Source organism: Enhydra lutris, unplaced genomic scaffold, assembly GCF_002288905.1.
Source record: "Enhydra lutris kenyoni isolate GAN:26980312 unplaced genomic scaffold, ASM228890v2 scaffoldscaffold1, whole genome shotgun sequence".
In the NCBI taxonomy this organism is placed as follows: domain Eukaryota; kingdom Metazoa; phylum Chordata; class Mammalia; order Carnivora; family Mustelidae; genus Enhydra; species Enhydra lutris.
In genome coordinates this window covers 58,695,522-58,719,567 of record NW_019154085.1, presented here as the reverse complement: position 1 = coordinate 58,719,567, position 24,046 = coordinate 58,695,522, and the positions used below count along the sequence as shown (strand labels likewise).

General features: G+C 36.2%; 1 protein-coding gene across 1 annotated transcript in view; it reads right to left on the bottom strand.

The window, feature by feature from the left end:
* The window catches only part of LOC111140976 (proteasome 26S subunit, non-ATPase 14), a 101,228-nt gene extending 80,175 nt beyond the window's left edge, over nucleotides 1-21,053 (bottom strand). The window contains exons 1-4 of the mRNA XM_022493267.1: nucleotides 20,992-21,053; nucleotides 20,570-20,882; nucleotides 13,455-13,583; nucleotides 11,133-11,184 (exon numbers count right to left, since the gene is read on the bottom strand). Of these exons, the coding sequence (XP_022348975.1) occupies nucleotides 11,133-11,180 (48 nt within the window). The 5' untranslated portion in view covers nucleotides 11,181-11,184; nucleotides 13,455-13,583; nucleotides 20,570-20,882; nucleotides 20,992-21,053. The remainder of the gene's footprint in view (nucleotides 1-11,132; nucleotides 11,185-13,454; nucleotides 13,584-20,569; nucleotides 20,883-20,991) is intronic.
* Between the last annotated feature and the right edge of the window lie 2,993 nt (nucleotides 21,054-24,046).

Below are 24,046 nucleotides of genomic sequence, written 5' to 3'. Positions count from 1 at the left end.
TCATCAACAGACAACTACACAGGCAGTAAGAATGTACACAGGTAAAAAGAGGGAAAATATACATAGGAGTAAGAGAAAAGTATAACTATCTGAATCATTAATTTACTCTTTATTGTCCCTAAGCCCTCCCGTGGTGCTCCACACAGGCACTCGGTGTCCTGGCAGGAAGAGCCCGTGAAATCACCAGCAACAGTTTGAAAAGCAGCACTGGAAGGCTGCTCAGTGGAGACCACTGCCCCACTCTAGTGGCATGCTTCTTGGGCACTCAATCCAGGTAACAGTCCACAAAGAACCACCTTGACTGTGTGTTGTGGGAAACAACACGTCTGCCCAGATTTTAGATGAGAAGGATATCTACAGTACTGTCCAAATGATAATATGATCTGAAAAATTACAAATTACATTACAAAAGTTTAAGATAGGAAACCCAAAGACCAATGTACCAAATGAGCAATGTAGCCAGTAAATCAAATATGTAAAACAATGTAGAAGGCAAGGAAGAAAAAGACACAGACTGGATTTTCAAGACTGTAACACCCCCTATATTTGGCAGATTGAGATTATATTGCAATACCTCAGTTTCCTATATTAGACAGAGGTATCTTATTTCTCATCCCATTTATCTTTTCTACCAAAAACAGTATCAAATGTCATAGATTCATCATATCTTTGACTTCAAATTTAGAATCTTAATGTTTCATTTTTCCTCATAATTTTGATTTTCTATTTCATCAGAATGTGATTAATTCTGGAAGATAATCTCACTGTAATTGAAAATAACTGCTCCCCTTATATTCTAAAGAATTCAAACAAAACCATTTATGGTAATTTCATATCATAACAGAAATTTAACATTCACAAGTGTCAAAGATCCTTCCCCTTGAAAGACCACTCACCAGAATGTTCAAACAAAATGACAAGAGAGTAACTATAATGCACCCACCAGGAATTTGTTTTCCTTACACTTGAGATCTCTCAAGAGTAGATCTGAGACCTCTCCAGAGCACCACATTTTTCATGGGGTTTAATATCTATTCAGAAGAATTACATTACAATGACAACTAGAAAGAGTGTGCTCTAATTAGCTTGCTATTGACCTGACCTTTCTTAATTTTCTAGAGTAGAAACATCAGCTCAAGTACACGAACAGAATAATTAGGGACTATACTTTTAAAAATAATAAAATTATTACATGACAGACGCAGCAAATGAAAAAAATTAAAGGCATGTTATATTTTTGCTTTGTTTCTAAAGCAAAATCACTATTTATTTGTAGTTAAGCAAAAAAAGAAAACAATTACAATTTCTTGACCCTTCCCTATTCTTAACAGGCAGAAAAATGGCCAAATTAATCTACCAATATTCAGAAAGGCTCTTTGTAAATGTTCAGAGAATCACATAAGGATAGACAGACACTCAAAGAATCAAAGAGAAAAAAAGGTAGCCAGAAGCATCCATCGGTATGTAACAATTGTCAATACAAACGGACTAAAGCACTCAAGGAACATAATCGTAAAAGTAAATTTTGTAAATGCCTGCTCATTTTCATGCTACTGCACCTTTTAGTAAATAAAGGTTGTATTTCAAATGTGACAGATGTAAAGATTAATTGTACACATTAACTGTGTACACATTAACTAAGTACACGTAACCTGTGTTGGCTCAAGCTACACCAGAATCTCTTTGGCAGATGAATATACAATAAAATAATTTAATCTGTAACTTATCTTAAAACTGTATTGTAGTAGTTTCTTGTCTCTGCTTCCATTCTTTCCATCTTGCATCCCATCTCCAGAGTACTCTTTAAAAATGTTTCATAGGCATAACTCCTTTGCTCAAAAATCTTTAATGATTTCCCAACTCACTTGGAAGAGAATCTTCTATAAGGCCCTACATAATTTAGCCTCTGGCAACCTCTCTAGTGTTATATGAAATACCTAAGTAAAGCATGAAAATAAGTACTGAAAAGCAAATTAAAATGCATTTCTGATTTTGTTTCACCAGGTGCCTTTTTTAAAAAGTAGTAAAGAAAATGTTATGTAGTATCATTTAATGGTACTCACTGACTTGTTCTTTTGTTAGCTTTTTTGTTTGTTCATTTGTTCATTAAAAAGAGAGAACATTATATATGAAGTAAAAGTTCCTTTTGCCTCCCTCCATTCTCATGAATTTGTGTGGGTTTATCTAGGCCTATGGTAGTCACTAGCCACATATAACAATAAATTTAAATAAAATTGAAAATTTAGTTCTTCAGTCACATGAGGTAGGCACAATCCATGGACTCAACAGCTACATGTGGTTATTAAACTTAAACTAACAGATGTTAAAATTAAATAAAATTTAAAATTCAATTCTTCAGTTGTTCTACTCACATTTCAAGTGCTTAACAACCTGCCACTGATGGCTAACGGCTACTGTGTTAGACCCAGTATAGAGTATTTCCATCACCGCAGAAAGTTCTACCAGACAGCGCTGCTGTAGAACTTGTAATACTTTTACTCGAGAGTTATGTACCCTTTAAAAATTGTTGTTTTTAGGATTAATATTAATGCTTTCATACTGTGTATCTCTACACAACCTGAATTTTTCTCTTACTGTGTTTATAAGTCCAAGAATCATTTTAACTGCAGTATAATATTCCATCATAACACATTTTTTCCACAGAAAGACATTTAAATATTCTGCAATTTTTCAATAGTGTAAACAGTGTCATAATTTGTTGTAAATCCATAAACACACGTCCTGATAAACATGTGTAAGAACTCTTTAAAGTGAATAAATGGAATTGCTGAGACACAGCAGTTAGGGCATTTTTCAATTTTACTAGATACCATCAAATTGATTTCCAAAGTGACTACAACCATTTATATTCCACATGCAGTGTGTTCATTCAACATATATTTATGGTCTTCTATTTGCCAGGTAATGTTCTAAGCACTGAGATACAATCCTTAAACTATTCCCATACCCATACTCCACACCGACACCTGGCCTACAGAAAAAGAGCTTACATGAAAATTTTGCTGTCTAAAATGTTCATTAACACTTAGTACAACAGACTTTTTTTTTTTAATCTAATACTTATTTTAATTTTCACTTCTCTGACATACATTGAAGTTGAGTATCTTTTCTTATGCTTGCTGGCAGTTGTACAAACTGCCATTTCATGTTCTTTCTTCTATGAAGTTGTCCTTTTTTGTCTTACCGATTTGTAGTTCTGCTAAATGTGTTGCAGATGAATGTGTTACAAAAATCTTCCCTCCTTCTATTGCTTGTCTGTTAAGTTTGTTTCTACAGTCTTTGTTGGGACAAGAGTTAGTAATGTACTGAAGCAGTCAAATTAGCAATCTTTTGAGTTTTGCTTTCCTATTTTGAGATCATACAGACAAAATTTTCTTGTAAAAGAAATTTTTAGGGCTATCTTCTGTGTGTCTGACATATTTAATCCTTTTAAGAAACAGCCAAGGCAGGTATTAATCTCATTTTAAAGATACAGTAATTGAAATTTTTATTGTTGTAAAATATAAACAACGTAGAATTTACCATTTAACCATTTTTAAGTATACATTTCTGTGGCATTAAGTACATTCACACATTCACAGTGTTGTGCAACAAACACCACTATTTCCAGAATTTTTTGTCTTCCTAAATTGAAACCCTATAACCTTATAAACACTAACCCACTCCACTACTTTCTGCAACCTCTGGCAACAATCACTCTACTTTCTGTCTCTATGAATCTGACTTTTCTAGTATTTCATATAAGTGGAAGCATTCAATATTTGTCCTTCTGTGACTGGCTCACTTCATTTAGCATCATATCTTCAAGGTTCATCCATGCTGTATCAGATGTCAGGTTTTTCCTTCCTTTTTAAGGCTGAATAATATTCCACAGCATGTACATATCACATTTTGTTTATCCACTCATCTCTCAGTACAACACAAGTTGCTTCTACCTTTTGGCTATTGGGAATAATGCTGCTATGAACAATGGCTTACAAATATCTATTTGAGTTCCAGCTTTCAATTTTGGGGGATATATACAATGACAGAAATAGAATTACTGCATTGTATGTACTTTTTTTTTTTTTTATGCTTAATTTTTTGAGGAACCACCATACTGTTTTCCATAGAGGTGACATAATCACATTCCTACCAGCAATGCACAGGGTTCAAATTTCTCTACATCCTCGGCACCTGGGTAGCTCAGTGGGTTAAGCCTCTGCCTTCAGCTCAGGTCATGATCTCAGGGTCCTGGGATTGAGTCCCACATCGGGCTCTCTGCTCGGCAGAGAGCCTACTTCCCCCCTCTCTCTCTGCCTGCCTCTCTGCCTGCTTGTGATTTCTCTCTCTGTGTGTCAAATAAATAAATAAAATCTTAAAAAAAAAAAAAATTCTCTACATCCTAATCAACAGCTCTGATTTTCTAGTTTTTTGGGTTTTTTTCTGAATAGCCATCCTAATTGGTATGTCTTCCAAAATTATAAAGTTTGATTTTCACAATCATCCCTCAATCCACATGCTATACATTTTTGTATATAAAACAGGTAGGAATCTAGTATTAGTTTTTCCCCCCATAGAGAAAGCCACTTGTTCCAGCAGCATTTAATGAACCACTCAGCTCGCTCCTTCCTCACTAATTTTTAATACAATCTTTATTAGAAATCAAGTTCCCATATATGCATGAGTCTATTTCTAGGCTTCCTACTTGATTACGCTGATCTATCTATATGCCAATATTAGCTTACTTAAGTCATATAACATTAAAATATATTTTGATATTTGGTAGAGCAAGTCTCTTTTTCCTTTCTAAATTATTTTCTTGAATTATTTTTTGTTATATGAATTTTAGGATCAATTTTCTAATTCCATGAAAATTCCGGTTTATATTTTTATTGGAACGCCACTGAATTTATGATTAAATTGGAGAACTGGCATGTGATATTAAGACTCCTCATCTGTGAAAATGGTATTATTTCCTCATTTATTCCAGGAATTTTTTTCCCATTCTTATGTTAAGTTAATCTTTTCTATAAAACATCAGACCAAAACCCAAAAGACAAATAACTGAAAGAACATTTCTACTCAAAGACCCACGGAAACAGAAAAATGATTATTAGCTATGTACACAAAATCCACATACTGTAGGGATTCAGGAGTTATAACAAATAAAACAGAGTACATCCAATTCAGGAAGGGTTTTTTTTTGTGTGTGTTTTTTAATCAAGCCACCTGAAATACTCCCTCAAAATGTAGCTTACATCTCACCGCTTTCAGAAAGCCTCCTCTGATCATTCACCTATAGTATTTCTCCCTTTTTTTTTGCATCTGGAAATTACTATCTCTGTATCAGAAAGATACAAACTGAGAACTTACAGGCAACACAGGTCTGTATATGTATTTAGTTCAGCCTGTGTCATGTTCCTTAAAACAAAAACCAGAGATCAAAACAATTAGGACATTTCACACAAAAATCACAGAATCTCTGACTTGCAGATATGTCATTCTCTCTGAGGGACCCAGCTAACAAAGATTCCATTTCCATGCTTTCTTGATTACTAGGGCAGGCAAATCATACTGATTTTTAAAGCTTCCACATAAAAGTGACCTATTAACTTCCAACTCACGTTACACTGGTCAAAGTTAAATCATGGTCAAGCTAACTTAAAAAATGATAGAGAGATAAAATCCTACTATGTGCCGGAAAGGTTATAAATCACAAGTTATTTCATGTAATTGATGACTCTGCCTTCGATCTCTTCCCTTCTATCTATTCCGCAAACTACCACTAGAATTACTTTACAAAAACAAGACTGAATTAGGGCACCGGGGTGGCTTAGTCAGTTATGGGTATCTTGGTTTTGGCTCAGGTCATGATCTAGGGATTGTAAGATCAAGCCCATGTTGGACTCTGTGTTCAGTACAGAATCTGCTCAAGATTCTCTCTCCCTCCCCCTCTACACATGCATGCTCTCTCTCTGTCTCTCAAATAAATAAAATCTTTTTTTTTAAAGCACACACTGGATTATCTCCTAACTCTGCTAAAAAAAAATCTTCATGAAACCGTAATGCCTATGGGGGAAAAAAAGTAAAGATCACTAGGAATGTCATTCAGCCCTTTCACAATCTACTCCAAATTCATTCATCAGCTTCTTTCCTTGTTATTTTCCCTTACATCAACTATTTTCCAATCTTTTGAATATATCTTGCCGTATGTTCCAAAATTTAACTCAAACATCATCTCCCCAATTCAGTCTTGTGTACCCTTATTGTAGAAAAAGAAACCCCAGGGGCGCCTGGGTGGCTCTGTGGGTTAAAGCCTCTGCCTTCGGCTCAGGTCATGATCCCAGGGTCCTGGGATCGAGTCCCACATCGGGCTCTCTGCTCAGCGGGGAGCCTGCTTCTTCTTCCTCTTCTCTCTCTGCCTGCCTTTCTGCCTACTTGTGATCTCTGTCTTTCAAATAAATAAATAAAATCTTAAAAACAAAAACAAAAACAAAAAAAAAGGAAACTTCTGGGGGAAAAAAAAAAAGATTTATTTATCCTGGTGAGAAACAGCATGTGCACAGGAAGGGGCAGAGGGAGAGAATTCTCACTGAGCTTGGAGCCAGAGGCGGGGTTTCACCTCTTGACCCATGAGATCTCCATCCATGAGATCACGACCTGAGCAGAAACCAAAAGTCGGACCCTAACAGACTGACCCACACAGGGGCCGTGAGAATTCATTTACTTTTCAACCTACCTTAAAAGCTTACCTTGGCTGTTTCTAAAGCTAAAATGGACCCAAAGACTTACACTAAAAACCTTTTAGAGACTGGAGACTATGCTTTGACTAGGCCTATCTCTTGCATTTTATCTTCACAGATTTTGGAAAGTTTAGTTGCCAAGACCCAAGTTGGGATAGTAATAAAGATAACCAAGTACCCAAATTACAGCAGGAAATGCTTTTAATAAATCATCTCATATCTTACAGTAATTTCAAGTTCATAAACACCTCAGCAAATAAAAAAATACATTTGAAATTTAAAGCTACTAGTTAACAAATTTTAGTATTTCTAATAAAACATCTATTTGTAGAGCACATGGGTGGCTCAGTCCATTAAGGGGCTGCCTTGGGCTCAGGTCATAATCCCAGGGTCCTGGGACTGAGCCTTACATCCGGTTCCCTGCTCAGCAGAGAGTGTTTCTCCCTCTCCCTCAGTGTGTATGCTCTCTCTCTTAAATAAATAAATAAATCTCTTGGAAAAAATCTGTTTGTTTCTACTTCAAACTACTAATAAGTTTATACTGGGGATGCCTGGGTGGCTCAGTCGGTTAAGCATCTATCTTTGGCTCAGGTCACAATCCCAAAGTCCTGGGATCAAGTCCCACACTGGACTCCTTGATCAGAGAGAAGCTTGCTTCTCCCTCTGCCAGCTACTCCCCCTGCTTGTGCTCCCTCTTTCTCTCTCTCTGACAAACCAAAAAAAAAAAAAAAAAAAAAAAAAAAGTTTATTATTAAGTATGGGATTGGTGGATAGATTTAATGATGTTAGCCTATTGCTATTCAACATTTTTTTTAAAAGATTTTATTTATTTGACAGAGAGATCACAAGCAGGCAGAGAGGCAGGCAGAGAGAGAAGGGGAAGCAGGTTCCCCGCCGAACAGAGAGCTCAATGCGGGGCTCGATCCCAGGACCCTGAGATCATGACCTGAGCCAAAGGCAGAGGCTTAACCCACTGAGCCACCCAGGCACCCCTATTCAACATTTAGAAGTGTAATATGTAAAAAAATAAATCTTCAACTTGTTTTTGTAGGTACAGACACAATAATAAAGAACTAAGAAAAAGTACCATGATAAGTGCATGGAAGAAAAAGTTTTAATACTGACATTGTGAACAGTATTAAAATATTAAGGTCCAAGGATGCCTGGGTGGCTCAGTTGGTTAAGCATCTGCCTTCAGCTCAGATCATGTTCTCAGGGTCCTGAGATTGAGTCTGCATCAGGCTCCCTGGTCAGCAGAGAGCCTGCTTCTTCCTCTGCTGGCTGCTTCCACTGCTTTTGCTCGTTCTCTATCTCTGACATATAAATAAATTAAAATCTTTTAAAAAATATTAAAGTCCAGTTAAAAGGAATCCAAAGTTAGGCCAACAGATTTGGCAACTTGAACAATTCCAGAAAAGTAATGGAAGAGAAGGCCAGTACACAACCTCACAAGAGTCAAAGGTAAGGAAGTATAATCTGTGAGTATAAGCTATTATTTCAGGAATTCTAGAAATATAAGAAAGGCTTAGTGGTAGGGTACAGTTAAGTTTTGGTTTTTTTTGGGATACAGACAGACATTTTTGTACACAGAGAAAAGGGTCAGTACAGATGAGCAAGGTTTCAATATAGGATGAGATCAGAGAAGAAGTGGAAGGATTAGCCATGGAGAAGAGAAATCATTTCATTTCAGAGAAAGTTCAGATTTCTCAGAATGAAGAACCCTGTTGTTTGTATTCTCATGTTTTCACAGAACCATCTGCAAACTTACAGCAAGTATCCCTGCCCCATCTTTAAGGAAATTCTAACTTTTCCATTAAATGCTAAGACAGTAACATTACCCATTTACTTTTGGAGCTTATGTCTCCTTTTCCACTTCTATTGGCTGCTACGCACTACTGAATGGAAAGAGAAGCTATTAACTCAAATGTTCTTCACTTTATTAAAAATAAACAACACACATTTTACTTCTGTATATTAAAAAATACTTGACATCCACTGCAAAGATATATCTTAAATTAAGAACAAAAGTAAAATTTAAAAAAAATTTTTATATTTTTATTTATTTATTTTTAGAGAGAGAGAACATGAGTGTGAGTTGTGGGAGGAGCAGAAGGAGCGGGACAAGCAGACTCTGCACTGAGCGCAGTGCAAACACTCAAACGCTAGTATTTGATAGAGGAGATATCACAGAAACAAGCACCCCACAAATTATCCCGTTGAGAGTTTGTCATCTAACTGGGAAGATGAAACACTTACTTGAAATAACAGATTCTCAAACAACATATTTTTAAGTTCAATTAAGAATGCAGGACACATAAGGTGACTAAATTATCAGAAACCAAGGAGAGGTTATTGAACCAAACTTAAATTTTTTGCTTATTACGAAGGTTTGCAGTGGTCACTGAGATATGATATAGCTCATTTGTGGTCAATAAAACTGTATTTCACATCCAGCAATTTCCCAGCATGGATTTCTAACATGGATATGTAATTTATTTCATCTAATGCTTAAGAAAAGGTACTTTGGTATTTAAATTTGACGCAACTTCCTTTAAGAATTCTACAAAGAGAGTATCACTGCCTATATTTTGCAGGTAAATTTGCAGTACCTATGTACCACCTCAGCTCACTTCTGACACTTTGATATGCCTTAACATCGTTATTGCTAATTCTGGAATAAATTGAGGGAATTCTAAAAGCTATCTAGAATGCTTATGAAAGTATGGAAACAGCTTTGGAAGGGTCAAGTTCCCAGAGACTTAGTCCTCTTTTTATTAAAGATTTTATTTAGAGAGAGCAAGAGTGAGAGAGCATGCGCACATGCGGGGTAGGGGCAGAAGCAGAGAGAAAATCTCAATCAGACCCTGCACACCACTCAGAGCCCGATGCACAGCTCAATCCCAAGACCCAGAGATCATGACCTCACCCAAAATTAAAAGTTGGACACTTAACTGACTGAGCCACCCAGAGGACCCAAGGCTTAGGCTTCTTAAGAGAATATATTACACATATCTTACAAAAATGAAGAATCATAACAAAATAGGCCGATAGTAAAGGAACATGAGAAATAGTCAACACCAACAAAAGTAAAAACTAGGAAAAAAAAAAAAAAGGAAAAATAACTGAAGTTTATACAAGGATACAACACAGAATCACAAAATGATTCCAACTTTCCAAAAGGAAAAGGTTTATTAGTAGAAGCCATGAGACAGACGTACTTAAGGAATTCTTATGAAAGTGCCTCCATGCTGAAAATACCATGAAATCCCCAACAAAACTGTTTCTTTCACAAAATATAGACTATTTTTTTTTTAAAAGATTTTATTTCTTTTTTGACAGAGAGAGAGAGACAGCAAGAGTGGGAACACAAGCAGGGGGAGCAGGAGAGAGAGAAGCAGGCTCCCTGCTGAGCAGGGAACTCAATGAGGGGCTGGATCCCAGGACCCTGGGATCATGACCTGAGCTGAAGGCAGACACTTAACAACCAAGCCACCCAGGTACCCCAATACAGACTACTTTAAATGAAGAAAGACAAACTGATCAATCGTGGTAAGAAAATGAGGGAAAGCTGGTAGCTATAAGGATTATAAAAGTATGTTATAAAAATACTCCCAAATTTTGGTCATAAAACATTATGTTACATAAAAGTCTCGGGAAAGGAACAACACAAGTTATCACTTTTATGAATGGAAAACTGGAAGGTTAATCAGTGTAGAACTCAAAAAAAGCAAAAAAAAGCAAAAATTTCTGCCTCACCTAAAGCAGAATAAATATTCTGAGATTAGAAAATCTATGTAGAGGCCATTTGCCCAACAGCAAGAAACAAGATAGATGATAATATTAAAACTGAAAACAAATTTAATTTTAATAAGAATGTAAAAGAAACCATACATTCCAAATTTAAAGAAAAAAAGAGATATTACGTATTATTTCAGCCTTCTATCGTAACTACCAGAAGGAATTTAACAGTATTAAGACTGTACATACAAACATTCTATGGGTCGGTTTTCTGGATCTTGCCAAAAATATGCCATGTTTACTTTTTCATGTGTTACTTCTAAAGTCTACATTGTAAACCCAGAAATTAGCTTGAGTCCTTTTTATTTTTTATTAAAAGTTAAGTTTGAGAACCTTACATATCGCCAAATTTTAAATAAAAGAAACAGAGAAAATTCTTATTCCTAGGAGAAAATTAAATTAAGATAATAGAAAATGTTCCCCTCATGTTATTTAGTGTTGCAATACAATAACCAGCCATAAGGTAAGCTTCTTACTATAAGGTTACCTGTGAGATGATTTTCTTGAGAGTGATTTCTTTCTCTTTGGATAACTAGAGAAAGACGTGTAGTTTACAAACAAAGAAATACTGAAAGTCTATATACTAACCTGGCCCAGTCCAGGCATACCTCCTCCAAGTCTAAGAAGTCTGTCCATATTTCTAGAAAACAGAAACAAAGGAAAACGTTCCTAAGCACAAAAGTGTTTACTCAATTGCTATCTATATAATTCACCTTCAGTCACTCAGTATGTCAAAAATATTGGTGGTAATTACAACACAACATCAGACTTCCTGTTAATTAACACCACATATTAATTCAAGAAGCTGTCTTCCATGCTAATTAACAGACCTTACTTTACTGCTTTGGTTTTGGGTTATCCCTGGTTTTAAAGACAAGCAATCTTAGCATACTTTCAAAACTTTGCTATCATTAAGTTAATTATATTTTCTCATTGTTATCTAATAAAGTACCTGAATGAGGAAAAAGTGCCTGAAATGCTTATCATATGTATGATTGAATTTCCTTCAATTTGTTGAATGTACAAATAAAAATCCTCACTTTTAAATTAAATTTTAACATCCTCATTAGTAAGTTCTGTGCTAATTAACTTACAGCTTGTCAGTTATCATCAAAACTTACATGTGAAAGACATTGTGAGCAGATTATGGATCTCTGAATTAGCATCAAAGGCTTTTTTAAAATGAACTCATTATACTAAAAGAAATATTATAAAGTAAACATTAAATGCATTAAGATAGTGTTCTAGAACCTACACAGATATTTTGCCTTATTTCAGATGTTGTGGAGATATATACCTTTTTTACTAAGGAAATTCAGCTATTCTCAATGATAATTTCAGAGTTAATCAATACAAAGATTAACTTTAGAGTATCAATCTGATTTGTTTTTTATATCTAGAATAACTATAGAAGACATTCTTAAAAGCTTAAAAAACTCAGAAGAAATCAAAGGAAAGAAATAGCAAGAGTATCACTATGACCTCAACTACACAAAAAAGTATAACCAAATTCTAGAAAACTAGTATCAGTGCAACTAAATGCTTTAAGAGTGACAATGAAGCATTTCTTCTAATTGAAAATTGCTACTGTGCCTTAAAATTCCTTTTCGAAGTTTATGCTTTAGATAATGGTTATTACTACAATTTATATTCTAAAATTAAATGCTAATGATTAGTCATTTGTTCATACTGTTTTACTAGCTAGAACTGCTATATAAACTAAAAATTAATAATGTACTCATGATCATTACATTACAGCTTAATCATGTTTGTTGATTCTGCTAACAATTTACTCCTTTATTTAACAATATTAATATTGCAAACTTTATCCAAGTCCACATACAGAAAAATGCACAACTGACACAGCCATGGAATCTTCACAAAATAAACACACTCCCATAACCACCACCTAGATAAAGACACAACATTATGGCCACCTAAGAACACCTCTCATGACCCCCTTCCAGTCCCTACCACTGTGCAAAGACAGAATTTCAACTTGTGATAGCATGGATTAGTTCTGCTATTTTTTAATTTTATATAAACAACAATTTATAAAGAACTTTATATCAACAAGTCTGTGAGATTCACAGTGGATAAATTCATTTTAAAAAATGAAAGGCACGTAAGAAAACTTGCTAGTCCAGACAGTATTTCTGCTTTAGAACCTTAACACATTCTAACAGCAGCATTTACCAACAGAATCTCCATCAAATTCTCATTAAAATTCCTCAACTCGAATATAGCATTCAATACATGGCACTTTTTAAAGGCTATAAATAGAGGGGCAAAACCCAAATAGTTTAAAATATTAAAGATATTTCTCTAGAATGTATTACCAAAGGAAAAAAAAATTCTTTTGGACCATTTCAAGCTTAAAGAACAAACAGAAAAAAACTAACATACAGTATACTTTAGACATTATATATATATTCCAGGCCAAAGTCGATTCCCAGCTGTGTTTAGTTTATCTATTCCCCCAGTGTTGTTTCTTATGACTTTACACAGACTCCAGATGCTGTGAATATACATGAGCAATGTGGGGAGCAGAGGGAAAGAAAATCTGGCAGGTCAAATTTGTGTTTTTAGTAAAATTAGATGTCTCAGCAAACAGGAAAAAATATTTAACAAACTAAAACATTTCAGATAACATAATGAGGTTTAATAAAAATACTAACATTTGGAAATGAAATATATCAATAAATGTTCTATATCACACTACTTTTTTTTAGAAGTTTATAGAAAGCAAATAAGAACAAAAGTGCTAGTTATCTAAATGACTTTCATGAGCTCTTAAATCTGGGTATCACATATATATAATTTGATGGTTTAAAAAATGGTATTTTCGTAACATCTTTATATCATATCCTGAAAGAATAGGTAAAAGTTATATACATTCTTAATTCTCACCTGGTCAGTGACTACAACTCTTGAGGTGTTAAGCTTCAATTCGTTGAGTTTGACAAATTTCTTCTTAATTCAAGCTCTTGCTTATACAGGCAGGTATAACTTTTCCCAAGTATTTTTTTTCTCTCACTCCTAAAAAAAGTAAATAAGATATAATTATTTTGAGACCTATGGAGGAAAATATGCCACGAGCTTTAAATGAAGCAAAATTCCTAAAAGCGAAATAGAAATCAAAACTGATTTTAATCATCATTTCCAGAAGAATATGGAAAGAAATAGCATCCCAGGAGGCTAAAGAGCACAGGATTAACCCACATACAAATTTTGTTTTTAAGTTTCTTTTTTGAGCAGTTCTAATTATATGTAAGAATTGACATTTCATGACTTTTTTGAGCAGTTCATAATTTTATGTAAGAATTGACATGTCATGACACTTCATTGACATGTATTTCTAGAGGTGTTTCAAAGAACAGAGAAAATTTACTCATATTTTTAAACAGACCATTCTATTGTGCAATTACCATATAGTTCCATTGCATATTATTATAAATCCATAATACATTATGGAATCTTAGTGAAGTTATTTTTCCTATATTTGAAAGTTTGCTATTTCATTATCATAGGAATTAGTTCCTCATGTCTTAGTCAATTATTCCCAACTACGCCAGAAAAGACTAAAATAACAAGAAAATGAAAAAAATAAATAAAATAACAAGAAAATGGAAGAATAAGAATTACTCAAAATGATGCAATAGTGAAATACATTATCGCTATTGTTTCATCCTTCAGTTTTTATTGTGCTGCCCAAAGCCATTTCACCACCTTTCAAGAAGATATAAAAGATGAGAGACACAATCTCTGTAGTCTTTTAAGCTTTCATTTGAACACACCTGAAAATTCAGAATTTTTTGTATTCTATCCATAATGTCAAAGAGGAGAACTGACAGAGAAAAAGTTTCACAACAATTAGAGAAGGTGAATGTAAAGAAACAGATAACAGCACTCTAGTCTCTAACAATAACAATAAAATTGATGGTATAAGCCAGGGTTTCTTCAGCACTGTTGACATTCAGAACCAAATTTTTTTTTGGTAGGGGACTGTCTTGTGCATTAAAGGATGTCTGGCAGAACCCCTGGCCTTTACTCATTAGATGCTGGTAGCACCCACCCAGTCATGATAATCGAAAATGTCCCCAGACATTGTCAAATGTCTCCTGGAAGGGCAAAATCACTCCCAGGTCAGAATCACTGGTATAAACAAAATTTCAGACTATACATCTTCAGACAACAATACCCTACATTAATTTTCTCGAACTTAAGAACCAAGGAGTGCTGGAAACAAGTTTGGGAGCTCTTCAAAAATTCAACAAGGGATTACCATATGACCGAGCAATTCCATTTCTAAAGAATTAAACACAGGTATTCAAAACAAACACAGGTACATGCATGTTTACAGCATCATTATTCACAACAGCCCAAAGACTGAAACAGCCCAAATGTCCACCAAAGGGTAAAAGGACAAAGCAAATTCCATTATGAATACACATACAATGGAATATATGGAGTATCATTCAGCTATAAAAAGAAATGTAGTACTGACACATGTGATAATGTGATTGAACCTCAAAACATTACGCTATGTAAAAGAAGACATGCACAGAAGGTCAAAAACTATGTGATTCCATTTATATTAAATATCCCAAATACCTGAATCCACAGAAAAAGAATAAGGATTAGTGATTGCCAGAGGTTACAGGGAAGGAGTAACATGGAAAACTGCTTAATGGGTAAGGGATTTTACTTCAGAATAATGGAAATGTTTTGGAACTAGATAGAGGTGGTAGTTGCACAACACTGTGAATGTACTAAACCACAATGACCGTTCACTTTGTTTTTTTTTTTTAAAGATTCATTTATTTGAGAGAAAGAGAGAGGGAGTGCAAGCACATGGATGCTCGCAAGAGGGGTAGAGGAGAGGGAGAGACAGAATCTTAAGCAGACTTAAAGCTGAACAGGGAGCCTGTCGACCAGCTTGATCTCAAGACCCTGAGATCATGACCTGAGCTGAAACCAAGAGTTGGATGCTTAAACCAAATAAGCCACCCTGGCGCCCCTGAACTATTCACTTTAAAATGGTTAATTTTGTTACCTGACTCTCACCACAAAAATTATTTGATAAGTGGATCAATGAGTGAACAATGTATTTCTAAAACTAAAAAAGAAATGTGTTCTCATCCGGTTGGGTATTCAACAAGGGCTGAATTACACACTATTTTACAACAAGAATTTGTTTTGCTAAAGAGATATGTTAGTGACATATTCTTTTATCTTTTATGCTGTTGATGAAGTTCTTATGTGGACAAATGCTTAAGTGTCGACAAAGCAAAGCAAAAAGAAATAGATAATGTATAAGTGAAAAATAATCACTGGACTAGATCTAACTAGTGTTTATAATTCTAAAAGAAAAAAAATGTTTTGCAAGCAGAGATGACAGCCAAGGTCTCTTCAATAAAATTATGAGCTATCTAGGATTCCAAAAGTATTACAATGGGAAGTGAAAAAGTTCTGGAGATGGACGGTGGTAATGTACAACATGAGTGTACTTAAAGCCACTGAACTGTACCTCTAAAAATGGTTAAAATGGTAAGTTTTATGTTATGCATATCTTATATCCGGGTTAAGAGCTATGACTCTGCAGTACAAGTGACAGGATTCAAATTCCATCTCTAATACATATTAGCTGTGTGTCCCTGGGTCAGTTACCTTCCTGAGCCTATTTCTTCATCTGCAAAATAGGGATAATGACAGCATCCACCTTATACAGTTGTTCAGAAAATTAAAGAAGACAGTGGACATAACCTACATTTAACATAATGCTTGGTGTACAGTAAGTGAACAATGGGTGTTGGCTGTTATCAGCACCACCCTCCTTAGCAGAGCTATGGTTCATACAACACAGATTCTTCTTCCTACATAGTTTGCCACTTAGTGAAATTTCAAAACAGTAGGCACATTTTGTAGTACTAAATGAATTATATTGGAGGAGGGACTTGTGTTTTGCAGAATTTAGCAAGAGTTCATAAAATTAAAATGTTACACTATAAGAAAGACAATACTTCCAATTCTTAGAAATAAAGGCCATACATAACACCTCTAGATTTTTTTTTTTTAAAGACTTTATTTATTTATCTGACAGAGAGCGAGAGAGGGAACATGAACACGGGGAGTGGGAGAGGGAGAAGCAGTCCTCCCTCTAAGGAGGGAGCCTGACTCAGGGCTGGATCCCAGGATTCTGAGATCGTGACCTGAGATGAAGGCAGATGCTTAATTAGCCTTAGCTACCCACTCTACACCTATAGACCTAAAGCAAGCTTTTACATCTATTGAAAAAGAGAGGACTCCAGAGCTTATCATGATATGATTAACTTTACTGAAAACGTTATCAGTTAGGGGCACTGGAGTGGCTCAGTCAGGTTAAGCATCTGTCTGCCTTTGGCTCAGTCATGATCCCAGAGTCTCACATCTGGCTCCCTGCTCAGCAGGGAATATGTTTTTCCCTTTGCCCTCCCCCTCCCACTTGTGCTCGCTCGCGCTCTCTCTCTCTCAAGTAAATAAATAAAATCTTTTTAAAAATTTATCAGATAATATGAATAAAATATTTAACTGTAACTAATATGCCATGCACAGAGTAATCTTTAGAATCCTAACTGGTAAAAACAGTACGAAATAAGCATTGGTACTTTCAAAAGATTGTACATCAAAAAGTTGATGATCTTCCACTTTTTCATCTCCTACTGAGTTAATATCTAGTTAGAACCTGACACAGATTGTGTTCATGTTGGAAATAAAATAAATCAATTCTCAAATATTTATAGAAAATGCATGGAACCATGAATAACTTAAAAAAACAGAATCTTCAAAATTAATTTAATCTAGATTTGGAATGTGGCAATTTTTTTTTTTTTTTTTTTTTTTTTACTTTTCAACCTGTTCACAAGGGACACTGTTGTCCCAGTAATTCATAAAACTCAAACAAAAGCATGAAACTCTCAGCTGTTCGAGTTTATCACTGTTTTTCTTAGTTCATCTTGTACTCCCCAACCCATGCTGCAGTTCCATATTACTTCTCAGACTGATGCTAAATCCTTTCTGTACTCCAGATCTCACTGTATTTCTAATTCCGCTGCTTTCTGAATTGTGGAAAGTATTAGGGACTTCTTTGACTTTCTTAAGGGCTTTCTTCAATGGTAGAAATAGAAAGAGTCAACATTAAATTTAATCATATAAATAGGATTTTGAAAGCAAGATTTTTTTCCAGTTTAGAACAGTGAAGATGGAACTACCACAATATCTTTTTTTTGTGCTGTTTCCTAATTACAACATTCAGTCTAACATTCATTAAATACAAGGTTCCCCCCTCTATCCAAAAGCAGAGTGTTCCTATTAAAACTTTCCTAAGTGGAAATGGCATAAATCAAAGAAACAATTAACATTTTGTAAAAGTGAAAATCCTCTTCAGACTTCTGTTAGCAAAAAACAGGCATAATGTAGGCCTTCTATAAAAGTGAAGTGGGGTAAAGCTAACTTTCAGACAGTAGGAGAAACCTGTACCATTTCACACATAATAAGGTGATACAGAAATAGAGCCACTAAGAAACAGTGATTTTCACTGAAAGAATTTATAGTCTATTTGGGGAGGCATGATATAAACCCATGAAAAATACATAAAGTGAAAGGAAGCAGTGTAGAGCCAGAAAAGCTATGAAGGCAATCAGACCTTGACTGGAATCTGAACTTCAAAACCTATCTCCAGGGGCACCTGAGTGGCTCAGTCAGTTAAGCGTCTGACTTCAGCTCAGGTCATGATCTTGGGGTCCTTGGATCGAGCCCTCCATTGGGCTCCTTACTCAGTGGGGAGTTTGCTTCTCTCTCTCCCTGTGTGCCCCACCCAGCCCGTTCGTGCGCTCTCTCTCTCTCTCTCTCTCTCTCTCTCTCAAATAAATACAGTCTTTAAAAAATGAGCAAATAGGATGCCTGGGTGGCTCAGTTGGTTAAACGTCTGCCTTCAGCTCAGGTCATGATCTCAAGGTCCTGGGATCGAGTCCCTCATCGAGCTCCCTGATCCATGAGGTGCCTGCTTCTCCCTCTGCTCCTCTCCCTGCTTGTGTTATCTCTCTCTCTTTCTCCCTCTCTCTCTCTGACAAATAAATAAATCAAACCTTAAAAAAAAAAAAAAAAGGCAAGCAAACCTACTCTCTGTGTGATCTGGAAAAAAATACCTTCTTCTAGAATCTAGATTTCATCTATAAAATGGGGATAATACCTACCTTGCAAGTCAGTGGTAAGATAAAATACAAAGCACCTAATACAGTGCCTGAAACATTTGTAAGGTACTCAATAACTGTTGTTACTATTATTGCTATCATCACAGAACCAGAAGCTATTATTTAATCCAATTCTCATTTTACAGATGGAGATGACAATATATCACAAAGCGGGATATGAATATCAAATGAGTGCAACAAACTGGCTATATGACAAGCTCATGAGTAATAAATCCCATGAACGTCCACATGACTTTCAGAAGTGGACAGTAAATTATGAAATGAACACTGCTATAAAATGAAAAACAAAAACACAATTGCCTTTTGTTCCTGATACTCAAACAGGAGCTCGAAACCTACATACTAAACATAAGGTTTACATGACAAGCATAAAAATAAAATAAACCCAGGTTAAAATGCAGCTTTACAATTAGAACAGCAAAATATTATTTACCAAGCACCTTCGGGGGCGGGGGGGGGGGGAATAATATTCCAAAATCAACAGGTGAGGCTTCATTGAAAGATGACTTCAAAACTTTCTTCTGTGGGCTAGAAGTAATTATGTTCTGCAGCAAATTCAAGACAATATTCAGGCCTTTTACTAAATATCACTTCACTAAACACAACTGTAGTTAATTCTGAACTACTGTATCTTAATCTTGCCAAATGCGCAGTTACTCATTAAATTTAAATTTGTTTAAAACATATAAGCTTTAAATGAGCCAGCTGCTACCCTTCCAAGACAAAACATGAAAAGCACCACTGTCTTAATCATTTCCACTAAAACTGTATTCTGTTCTGTTTTGTTCTTTCAACATTACCAGTGACTGTCTTCTGGCTTTACACATAATCAACAACTTAGTAGCACTAAAAACATATTTTTGTGAGCAGTAAAAAAAAATAATAATAATAATTTTCACCCTAGAACTGCATTTCTTTGTTAATTTTTAAGGCTTCTTCCCTGCCTTAAAATTTCGCCTGAATCTTTACCAACTTTTAGTTACCATTTTTAATTTCAAGAATTTTTCATTTGGTCACTAGATTTATATTCAAACTCTTCCGAAAAGTTTGCGTTTTGTGTTCGTTTGACAGACACAAAGTAAGTTCCCAGGAAAATTAAGTTTCAAGAGGTAACACAGAGTAGCAGATTACTACTTTATTGAAAACAGGAAATATTACCTATTCACAATAACTACACAATTAAGACAAACTGAAAGTAAGTTAAAAGGCACAGCAGAAAAACCACACTTTGAAGAGTTTCAAGGTTAAAAAACCAGTGCATCTCTGGGGTTTTTGTTTGGTTTTTAAAGGGAATTGAAATCCTAACACTAAGAAAAAGGGTCAGGCCTATGGGAAGGACAAGTGATAAAACAACCATGCCTTCAACGGGAAAGTTGTATTTATTCTCTCACCCTTGTTTCCTCTGCCGCTTTGAAGTTTTTCAACACGGGAATAACTATCAATAGACACACACACACACACACACACACACACACACACACACACACACACGCCACACACAAGGGTTCTCCTGGTATAGGGAGAAGAGGGCTCCCGAGATGCCCTTAAATTCAGCGAAGCAGAAACGCCTGAAAGAGGAGACCACATCCAGACCTAACTTACAAGACACCCGAGAAACCGGCGAGGAAGACGCAGAAGCCTGAGCTCCTCCTTCAGGGCCCAGGCCTCTAGTGGCAACTCCGCCGGGCAACGTGACTCAGGAAAGCGCGGGGCTGGCGGCGGCCTAGCACGGCTGTCTCCGCGGACCTGCCGGGCCTGCCTTCCCTGTCTTACCTGAAGGCCGGGGGGGTCGGCCAGCCGCGGTCTGGGCTATCGTCTTCCACCTGCGGTGACGCGAAGGCGGCGGAGGCGGTAGCGGCGGCTCAGACTCCACGGGGCTCTGGCTCCGCGAACCGGCGATGAATCAGCCCGATTCCATTCAAAAGAGTCGCCCGGGCCTCCGCAGCGAAGCACTTCCGGGTTCACTGCTCTTCCTCGGCTTCCGTTCCCCCGACGGCCAATTGGAGACTGCTCGGGAGTCCGGCGGGCGTCCCGGGAGGAGTGCCACAGACGGTCGGCGCGGGCCGCGGTGCTTCTCCAGTCTAGGCTGGGAGGGCGGGACGGAAGTTAGCGCCTGGGCCGCTCCCGCCCCTCAGACATCCTCCCTCTCCGCCCCCCCCGCCCCCCATTCTCTTCTCTGCGAATCCAGGCCTCACTCGAGATCTGCGACGCCGGCCTGCCGGTTCCTGGAGGTGACTGGGTAGGAAATGGAACAGCGGGAACGCTGAAACGAGAACCCTGTTCGTTTGGGTGTTCCCCGCAGTCCCACTCAAAAACTGAAAGGTTGGTTTGAACTCAACTTGGTCGTCTGAGAGGCAGAAAAGGAAGAGGTGTAAAAAGAGGGGAAATAGGTCAGAGCTTCTCCTCCATAGCGCAGTCCGTCCACCACCTTGATTTCTCCGCTTTCCAGGAATTGCATTTCAAAGAAACCAACGTTTCCTAAATGTTAAAACCAATCATTTTAGGCCCAATTTAATTTACAGGGCTTAAAGAAAAATCATCACTCAACGCTTCTCCAAATAATTAGCGTCAACAACGTTTTTACCCATTATCCGCTCTGTGCTAGGTTTTCAGAGGCCAAAACCACCCAAGAAATGATTGATGATCGACAAATTTATATTGTATTTAGGCACAGGCTCTCTTTAGGGTGACAGAGTTCCTCTCACTTTGTCAAATATGTTCCAAATAATAAGCACCTTTAAAGCATGCCTAAATAAGAGTAGTGATGAATCTTCTGGATGGAGGGGAACACGGATTACAGCATCTGAATCCAAAGCTATCTGGGCATAGTTACACAGAATTTCCCTCTTAAAGATACCTCATTTCTATTAAAAAAAAAATCAGTTATTATAACCATAGGTAATGCTATATTTGGATCAGTATCTTTATGTGTCCACCCAAACCTATGCCTCTTGTTTGCTTTTTTGGTGAATGACCCCATCCTTCAGCTAGTTTCCCTACTCAGATCCAAGAATAGACATATTCTCTCCTAGTCAACTACTGACCTCCCAATAAATCACCCTAAAAATCATGAAGTGTCTAATCTGTAAAAGAGCTTTTCCAACCAGTTCCCTTTCTCCATTCCCTCTACTCCAATCTTAACTCAAGCCTTCCTCACTTTTTTCCTAGAACACCCCAATAATCTTAAACTTCTTACCTCCAGTTGTCCCCCCTTAAATCCATGCTCCTTTAGTAGCAAAGATTTTTTTCAGCTACACAAATACAGTCATGCTCCTTCATTGCTAAAAATTTCACCAGTAACTCCCCCTAACAATTAATAGAAAGGTCAAAAATCTCATAATTTTGCTCAGAACACCCTTGCTTCCAGCCACCCTAAAGTGTTTAGCTAGGGAATGAGATGTCCATAGGAACTTTGAAAAACTGAGACATTCCTGGGAATCTAGAAGGTCATATGCATGCTTAGGGGCATGTGCATATCTAGGGCTGTGTAGATGCTCAGGAAAGACCTGAGAAGGTCCCAAGTTCTCACCTCTCTCTGACCTTGAGGCTCTACACAAACAAGAAGTGAAAACCAATATAGATGTGTAAACTTGCCGCTTGAGTGTTGAAGGCATGTCCCAATACACATATTAAGCCCCTCAGCGAAGACTAGGAGATTCACTATTTGATGATATTTAAGGAAATCTTTGTCCAGTCATCAGATGACTGCTACGCTAACTGAGCAAAGACTTCACTGGTCACACATAACAAAAAATATAGACTTTAAGGAATGCATTCAAAAAGTCACTAAACCAACATCCACTATAACAAACAGAAACAATAAAAACCCTGGGAACAGAGGAGAGTCTGATTTCCAGAGTTGCCACATTATATTATTTGAAACATCCAGTTTTCAAAATAAAATATGTTTTTTAAAGCACAATACACGCAAAGAAATAACAACGTATGGCCTATACATAGTGGAAAAGGCAATTAATAGAAACTCTCCCTGAGGAAGTCCATATGTCTAACTTATACATAAAGACTTTAAATAAGATATTTTAGATATATTCACAAAGCTAATGGAAACCATGTCTAAAGAACTAGAGGAAACTATGAGGAGAGTTTCTTACCAAATAGATAAAATCAATAAAGGGAAGTTATTTAAACAACAACAGAAATTCTAGAGATGAAAAGTATAACTGATGTGATGCATTCATTAGAGGGGCTCAATAGCAGATCTGAGCAGATGGAAGAACAAAATTGAATACAGATTATTTGAGGTGATCAAGTTTGGGGAACAAATAGAAAAGAAAATAAAGAAACATGAATAGAGTCACAGAAGTCTGTGGAACACAATCAGGCATACCAACATATATATAGTGGAAGTCTTAGAAATAGAGGAAAAAGAGAAAAGGCAGAAATATTTGAGGAAATAACGGTCAAAAACTTTCCAAATTTGATGAAAAACAACCTACACAGCAAGATTAATAAATTCCAAATTGAATAAACTCAAAGAAATCCACACCTGGACACTTTATAATCAACCTATTGAAAGCCAAAAGCAAGGAGAGAATCTTGAAAGTGTCAAGAAAGAAGTCACTCATTACATAATTCTCAATAAAATTAACAACCAAAGCTATGGAAGCAGAGAGCAGTGGCATGACGTATTCAAAATACTGGAGGAAAAAAACCATCAACCAATAATTCTATATCCAGGGAAACTATCCTTCAAAAATGAAGGATAAATTAATATATTTCCAAAATACATGTATAAACAAAAATAGAATTCATTGCAGGAAATGTGCCCTGCAAGAGATACTTGTCCTTCAGGTTAAAATAAAAGGACACTAGACAATAACACAAATTCACATGAAGAAATAGAGGACACTTGTAAAGATAACTGCATAAGTAAACATAAAAGACAGTATAAATGTATTATTTGTAACTCATTTTTTTCTATTTGACTTAAAAGACAATTGCATAAAGCAATAATAATTCTGTGTTGGCATATTATGTATAAAGATGTAATTTGTATCACAATAATAGCTCAAGAGAGAGCGGAGGGAATAAACCTATAGGGTAGTAAAGGTTTTGCATACTTTTAAAGTAAAATTGGTATTAATCTGAACTACAGTATTATAACTTGGTAATTGTAACCCCTGGAGTAACTATTAAGAAAATAATCAGAAGATGTATAATAAAAGAAATGACAAGGGAATTAAAATGATACACTAGAATATATATATATATATATATATATATATATAT